The following is an 8,326-nucleotide window of genomic DNA, read 5'->3' as shown; positions in this document are numbered from 1 at the left end:
TAACCCCTAAATGTCCAAAAGAACATTGGGTTCCCACTAGCAGAAGACATTACATGAGGGATAAATATGCCTCTAAGATTTCTAACATAAATGCAACTAGTTACAAGTGCTCTTGCTCTTTTTTTCATTGAAAGCCATATGCCCCACCTATCACATGCATCCATTAAAAAGATTCCAAGTGCCAAAGTTCTTCTCCGCATGAGGTTGCCACTACCCACCATCAATGGGTATATCGATACCATCCTCAACTCCTACATCCCTTGACCATTAGCTTCTTACCAATGCAAACTTCATCCCAACTTGAGTAAGAAAAAGAAAGCATATGCTAATGTCATCATTTTCCAAGCTCACAACAAAAGACTCAAACCATCACTAACACACTGACAATTATGCTATATTTGTACAATAGGAATATGGTATGCAACAATATATAACAAATGCAAACCTCTATTTCAAACTAATAAAGCTACACCACACAACACAATAAGCAAGCACAACCCAACCTATACTAGATCGCCTCTAGACTCTCACACATTCATTTCTATCTTTCTGGAGTTGTAGAGAGATAATTTGTATGGAGCACAAAAAAATTATAACAACATTTCAAGGGAAGCGAAACGTGTCTCGCGATGTCCCTGCTTGGGATTTAGCATTTAAAGCACGACAACAAGACAATTGAGGAAACTTTTTCAATATTTCTCAACGCAAACTTCACTACAAGCATAAATGGCCTAATGACGAAGAGCTTCAGCAACATCAAGTCTTTTATTTAGCTTGAATTTCATTTTAAGTGGGAGGAAACTACCCTTGATTAGCCTTGGGGAAAGGACACTAGTGAAAGGTCACACCCTATCACTTAGGTCATCACTAAAGGACAACTCTTTGAAGGGACACATCTATTGACCAAACGACACATCTCTACGTCCAAAGGACATATACTGTGTTTGACGTGATAAATGCACCTATGCCCTAAGATTGGGACATTCAACCTAGAGTGCTGCACATGTATCATTGCATTCCCCCTTATGTGTGCACGTCCCCGAAGAAGGCTTGTTTGTGAATTTCATCCACGAGTTGAATTGCAGACCATGAAAACCCCACAGAGCAAGGCCAAACCATGATGTTTCGGTATCATGGTTGAGTGCTTGTACAAGCCCCACCCCCCCCCCCCCCCCCCCACCCCAAACACACGTCCTCCTTATTCTTCTTCTTCTTCTTCTTCTTCTTCTTCTCTCTCTCTCTCTCTCTCTCTCTCTCTCTGCCCAAACCAAACCGCCTTATTCTCCCCAGTAATCTCAGCTTGTAAAAGGTATATGGTCATACTTTTGTATCTACTGCCCACAGTTGAGGCACAGAATACTCTACAAGATGCATATGAGCTCGGGGGGTGGAGAGAGAGAGAGACAGAGAGAGAGCACTACTAATGGCAAAAACAGAGGCCCATCCAAGAGGCAAATAATGCTACAATGAATCCTTGTAAAATTACCTTATCTTGCACACAACCAACACCTGAACCCTAAGCTGAACTGGCCATGCCTGAATTGCAAAGTCAGCAGAATCCAGCTAAATACAGTAAGGCCTTCTTCTGCCAGCAAAACCATTCAGAGATGACAAATGATAATACAAGACCGGGTGGACTACACAATTTTATTTACAAATCATACAGTCAGCAATGCCCTCTTCATGGTATGGCATCTTCATGTTCCCACAAAGATCTCAACTGTTACTCCACACAAAGCATTCTTCATAAACATACATCTGTAATTGAACAGGTGACATAAGAATAGCCTGCTTCCCACTGGAATATTCAGAGCGAGTGAGTATTATCATGTTGCTAGGTGGCAAGTTTTCCCTTTTCAAGCTAAAGAAAATCTCCATTTGAGTTGAAAATCTCGCCCCGCGACATGCAACATCATCGAGCTTTTGAGATCTAGGGGCAGCATAACACGGCCGTGTAGAATGAGCTCTTTGTCCCTTAGTGATGCCACACATCATTACTATCCAATGTACACTCTTTTGCTCCAAACCCGCATACAGAAATTAGGATTAGGGAATCAAAAAATGCAGCCTAATACCAAGGTCCTTTCCTCCAAATCTATATACAAGAAATACTTAAAAAATGTCCTATTACCAGATGACTTTACTTACTGGAAACGACCAAAACATGGGGTCTCTAGGCCAAAACATCTTTTTCAGGGGTCCCTACGCCTGCCGGAACACATTTCGGCAGTTCCAGTCATTTCCCATCTAATAAAGCGTCTTTCATCCAATCCCCAACGACTCCAACGTCATTGGGTTTGCAATTTCATGCTTAACTAATGTACATAAGAGATATTGCATGTATCCATGAGGTTAAGTTTCATATGTATGGAGATTATCTTGACACATATAAGCATGTATGTACATCTGTATAAAGAAAACATTAGCCTACTTTAAGAGTCTTTACAGGCATCTCCCCCACCCACCGGACAGGCCAGGTTTTGACAAGTGAGATTTGTGGAAGGCCCAATGACGACATCTTACCTTTCAACAGAAGAGACAGAGAGAGGGGAAGGGGGGGGGGGGGGGGCGTATTATAGATCCCCTTCACGTACTTATCCAGGATCGTGTACACAGTGTACTCCCTATCTTTAACCACTATGCCCATATCACAAATGCACTGACAAGTGAAAAAATAAGAACAAGATTTCCAACAGGCTCACCAAGTCTTCAGCTGCAAGAGTATTGTTGGCTGTTTGCGCATCATTAGCAACAGTAGAAACAAGCAAAGCACTTTTTTGAGCTGACGACGGTCCTATAACACTCGAAAACAGCTGACAACTCCCCTCGACCGCTTCCGTCTTTAGACTACTATCAAATACCTTCTTTGATCCTATCTAAATAAAAATAGTGAGTCAAAACAAGCGTTGAAGTATAGATAGAGCAAAAATGAACACCATAAATGTGAATTCCATGTGCCCTACAACCAGGGTGTAAAAACATCAAACACAACCAGAGACCTCAGACTGGATATACATTATAACATACCAGAAGATTGTCCCACAGTTGCAGCCACAAAACTTAAGGCGTCTGCCCCGCTACCCGTGCCTCCTAAAGGCGGCTGCAGTAATGAGTACAAATGCAATGGCTATTATAAAAGTTTACCCACGCTAGACCCAGACCTTTAAGGAGCGCAGACAGACACAACTAAATCATACATACTACTGTTCTCTGAGGTGCAGAACTCGCTTGCAACTGCTGATACTTGATGATAGTCCAGTCAAACACATAGTCATACTGGAAACCTGTATTACACATCTTCAGCAATGGATGCAATAAAAATAGATACATATGGAATGTGCAGTATGATGCTAAACCAACCACCTTGGCGTGTTAGGAGGTCACGAAACAGCTTTTTAAGGTAAGTGTAGTTGGGTTTATCCGTAAAACGGAGTGAGCGGCAGTAGTGGAAGTAGGATGCAAACTCGGAGGGGTGACCTTTGCACAGTACCTGCATCCATCATTAGCATTAGAGGAGTCATGGATTTTCAAAAATCCAATCTGAGTCAAGATGTGGCCATTAGAAACTGTATAGTTGCAGGCCGCAAACTAAGCATAGCTAGGGCTTAAACACAAGGTAGGTCAACCAGAGAATGACACCTTAACAATGATGAGGAGCAAGGGTGTTCAATCTCTGGTAACTGTTGTCTGACAAGACCAATCATTAAGGGTTACAAAGATGGTTAAAGCCAAAAGGTATCATAGGTATGACACATACAATGAACGTACGGCCACATATAAAAGGTGCCTATCAGGATAAGGTGTGTAGCCCCTCTTCTTATTTACAGTACATAGCTCTTGAAGGAAAATTTAAGTATACCCTATGCATGGAGAAGGCCTACAGGCTGTATGAAGAAATCTGTGGGCTGCATCAAGTATGGACGAGCCTCAGAGCATTGGCATGGATTTAAATACTAGCATACGAAACCTATTAAAACACTGTAGCAGATGATTTGAAACCTCAGAACCTTACATCAATTGGAGTTGACATCTTCTTGTCGCTAATCTTCTCATACTTCCACTTTTTGTTTTGAGCCCTCAATCCTTGCCATGGCAGACTGCCAAAATCAAGGCAATTCAGTAGACATTGGAAATAAAGGCAGATATACATACATAATATGGTATATAATTTTATATATACATACATAATATGGTATATAATTTTATATATACATATGTATACGTATACATATACATATGTATATATATACATATATATACAATGTCACTACTACTCACCAAAAGATTAAAAAAATGATTTTAAACATCAGCACACCTGCCCTTTAAGAAGTACATGAAAACGTAGCCAAGTGATTCCAGGTCATCTCTGCAACTTTGTTCTGCATGGAGCAAAATGCATTAATATCACAAAAAAACACGTGCATCATTAAATTTCAAATTACAGCTCATTAAAAAAATTATCAAATTCAAGGCGGCCCCGACATGACAGCCAACATCTTGAGAAAAAATGAATAATCTAAAAAGGATGGCCATACCTATGCCAAGGTGTGTATTGATACTTGCATACCGGGCCGTGCCCGTCAAACTTTTGAACTCCCTGTGTATGTACAAAGAGAGCAGCATGGATCAGAACTGTGAAGATGCATTCAAGCCCTACTTCAAGCCAATTGCTTCTATTAAACATGCACCTGAAAAAAAAATGGAAGGGGAGTATACACAGTCTCATGCAAAAGACAGAAGGAACACGTGCCTATAAGGTATGTGTGAGCCGGTAAGGGAATCCCGATACTTCTTCGCCAGCCCAAAGTCAATAATGTACACCTAAAATCCATCAATTCAGACTAATACTATTTTATAATCCACAGCCAATGCAGCATAGAATCCCAAAATGCTACAATATTTACCTTTAAAAAGCATCACAGTCTTAGCAGTACCCACCTGATTCGTTCTCCTCCCGAGCCCCATCAAAAAGTTATCGGGTTTGATATCCCTATGTATAAAGCATTTGGAGTGTACATATTCTACCCGTGTTATCTGCTCAAGAAAGTTGTGTGTGGGGAAGAGATGAGAAATCTACCAACAAACAAGATATTGACCAATTCAGAAGGAATCAGAACACTTCGACCACAAAGGTGGAGTGAAACAAGTGCAAAAAACGTCACACACCAGCTGATCAGCAAGCATCAGCACCGTCTTCAAGGAGAACTTGCGATCGCAGAATATAAATAGGTCTTCCAAACTTGGACCCAATAGATCCATGACCAGTACACTATAGTCGCACTCTTTCCCAAACCATTTGACATTGGGAATACCAGCTGCAAAACGAGAAATAAGTTGATGCCAATGGGCGAGCTGCAAAGGACACATCAACTTCAGGAGCACAATTGAATGCGACCTGAGCATGGGACACATCAAGTTGGCATACAGATCTCAAAATCTACTTCATCCCTAGCATCTCAATTGATAGGGTATCACATCATTGACCCATCTGCTGCTCAGCTTTCTTAGAAATGTTTTCAGCTTAGCATGTTAGACATGGATAGTTTGGCACACATTATCATGGCATCAAGACGCATGTAGGAACTTACATGTACGATGTAGCAGGGCATATCATACTACATGTAGGACACGCATACTTTGGCATGCATTATCATGGCACCAAGACATAAGGACACATGGGGACATACATGATAGATGACGTAGCACAGCATGTACATCACCTTTGTAAAGCAAGTTGATCTGTACACACATATATGGTTGGCATCCATTGATTTGCACTTATCTTGGTTATTTTAAATGCATCTTGGTTATTTTAAATGCATGGAGGACATCCATACTTGGAACACGCACTCCACATGGCATGATGATATGTCACAAATGATGTGACATGACAAGGTTATGGAAAAGGACATCAGGGCAAGGATATGGCTGTTGCATTATGCATTGTAGCATTTGAACTTGAACCACTACACTAGAACAAGTACCTCATAGCTTATTAAAACCTACACATGCTAAGAAGCTTCCAACCCCCCTGGCGCTCAAAACAAAGGTGCCCTAACCATCATGAAATGGCATTCACTTCATGCACATCTTACCTCCGCCATCCAGGATTTTGTACAACTTGGATTCATATAACAACTGTGGATGCTTGGAGCTGATACTCTCCTGCATTGAAATGAAAGGTTTATGCCAAACTTTATATTTAAAAAGGGGCCCGCCAACATAAAGCATACAAACCCTTAAAACAGGCCTACAAAGCTTAGTGAGGCATCGCATGGATAGTTACCAGCTTGATAGCAACTTCTTCATTGGTGAGATAATTTGTGCCTGTTTTTAACAGAAAGATATACCTTTGCTCAGGATCCTAAGAGAAAAAAACATAATACATTGAAAAGAATTTTGGTGCGTCTAGACAGACCTATGTCGATCACAATGTTATGTTCAGTCTGGTTTGTGAGCTAGCTTATTCATATTTTTTTACTAAATTCATCTTAATCTTATGATTAGTCACCTTACTCATCTGATTATAGGTAGGATGGGTAATATATGAAACATTACAGAGGAGATGATTATATGAGATGAAACAGGTGTTCATCTATTGCAATCATCACCAAACTTCATTGAAATGGGACTGTAATGTTGGATGACAATGACATGGTGATCAATAGTAAGGGCATTCAAAGCAACAACCATTGCTGCCCAAGCTGATGTGGGGATCATCACAACATTCCATGAGAGCTTCAGGCACCTAAGGATTCAGACTTCTGCCAAAGCCCAAAGAGGATAAACTACCACTTTTACAAATGTTGAATGTACGTGAACCGGATAGAGAGCTTGCTACTTTTCCACTGTAAGGAGAGTGAAAGATTACTGAATAGTTTGTGTATAAACTGGCTGGAGGATGTCCAGCCACCCACATCATCGTTTTGAGGCGCACCCCGGCCTTATTCAGCTCCAGGAATTTACATAATGAGCTCTCCAATTCATATTGAATTTCAATGATCACCTCTCACATTTGGGAAGGGTTTCATGATCAGCTGCCTCATTATTGCATAATCACTTGTCTCCTAGCAAAGATTTGATATCATATGATCATATTTGTAATGGGTAAGCTCAATCACAGACCTAAATTAAGATTAATGCGCTTGAGCTCAGTCAAAGATCTTACGCGCTTACCGAGATAAATCTCGCCAAAAGATCCGCTTCCAATCTTGCGCCCGAGCTTGTACTTAGAGCCCACCATAGGTTCCATAGAAGAGAGGCAACCTTCGACTTGCAGCTAGTCAACAGTAATTAACCTGGTAAAAGAGGGTTAATACTGGGATTAAGATAAACAACCGCTATTAATCTTGGAATTAAACTTAACAAGCGAGCAATTAACCCAGAAAAGGTGGTGTAATCTTGATGAAAATTGGGCAACTGCAAACCCGAAATTATGCTAATCATCATGTTTGGAAATTAACGGGTGCTCTCGCGAGGTGGTAGGAAGAAATCAATCAGAGGTTAAGGTCTGGCTATGGCGGAAACAGCTCTAAATCTCTGGGAAGAGCTATGCGGAAAGGTCTGGCGATGGCGAAAACAGCTCTTCAACTATGGCAGAAAACCCTCTACACGAAGTCCTGGCTATGGCAGGAAAATCTCCGCAGGGAGGGTTGGCTATGGTGGGCAAAGCTCAGCAGGAAAGGCAGAAACAGCTGTGGCAAAAGAAGGTCTGGCTATGGCGGAAAAAGGAGGTTTTGATTTGGACAAGAAGGCAACAACAGATAAGAAAAAGAGGAGAAAAGATTGTTGTGTGCAGAGAGATGCAGAACTATTAAGGCAAGTAACCCTCTCTCTCTCTCTCTCTCTCTCTCTCTCTTTGACAAAAGTTAGACCCCCATCGGGCCATCAACAAATGCCACGTCATCTCCCAATCACATGCCACCTCACATTTCCAAGGAGCTGCTTTCACATTGAGGTGTGTCCGGAATTGCCTAGGGCAGAGGCCCGACATGGCTCGTCATCTCTCAATCACATGCCATCACATTGAGGTGTGTCCGGAGTTGCCTGCGGCGGCGGCAGGCCCGACATGCCTCATCATCTCTCAATCGCATGCCAGCTCAACTTTCCAAGGAGCTTCTTTCACATTGAGGTGTGTCCGACCTTACTTAAGGCGCCTTGGCACCCAAAGACTCGGGATGTCTCGATGTTCGCAAGCACGATGCAAGAAACCTAGACCTCCATGTGATTGCAAGCATTTGTCTTCTCTCACTTTGGGCATAAGCAACTCAACCAAGTTTTCCTTAAAGCTTGTTAAAATTCAGTGGGATTGCACATACATGAGGTG

At 41.7% G+C, this 8,326-nt stretch overlaps 1 protein-coding gene across 9 annotated transcripts; it reads right to left on the bottom strand.

Annotated features, from left to right (window-relative positions):
* Positions 1–1,615: 1,615 nt before the first annotated feature.
* LOC147615931 (serine/threonine protein kinase HRR25-like) lies at positions 1,616–7,841 on the bottom strand. 9 transcript variants are annotated; one of them, XM_086778564.1, is made up of 15 exons: positions 7,428–7,566; positions 7,169–7,298; positions 6,287–6,327; positions 6,096–6,165; positions 5,167–5,352; positions 4,939–5,034; positions 4,747–4,821; positions 4,536–4,593; positions 4,316–4,379; positions 4,013–4,097; positions 3,364–3,490; positions 3,202–3,284; positions 3,028–3,100; positions 2,703–2,872; positions 1,616–2,013 (listed from the first exon to the last, which is right to left on the bottom strand). In XM_086778564.1, the coding sequence occupies exons 2-15, from the start codon at positions 7,250–7,252 to the stop codon at positions 1,717–1,719; spliced, it is 1,509 nt and encodes a 502-aa protein (XP_086634690.1). In that variant the 5' UTR covers positions 7,253–7,298; positions 7,428–7,566; the 3' UTR covers positions 1,616–1,716. The 9 variants fall into 9 exon arrangements, 5 of the variants coding, with proteins under 5 accessions (XP_086634690.1, XP_086634692.1, XP_086634691.1 ...); XM_086778566.1 differs by having other exon boundaries at positions 7,177–7,298; XM_086778565.1 differs by having other exon boundaries at positions 5,167–5,315; positions 7,177–7,298.
* Between the last annotated feature and the right edge of the window lie 485 nt (positions 7,842–8,326).

This window comes from Cibotium barometz, chromosome 39 (genome assembly GCF_041138505.1).
Source record: "Cibotium barometz isolate CiBa-2024 chromosome 39, ASM4113850v1, whole genome shotgun sequence".
NCBI classification, from domain to species: domain Eukaryota; kingdom Viridiplantae; phylum Streptophyta; class Polypodiopsida; order Cyatheales; family Cibotiaceae; genus Cibotium; species Cibotium barometz.
The sequence above is the reverse complement of the archived record's forward strand: the minus strand, read 5'-3'. Positions and strand labels throughout refer to the sequence as shown.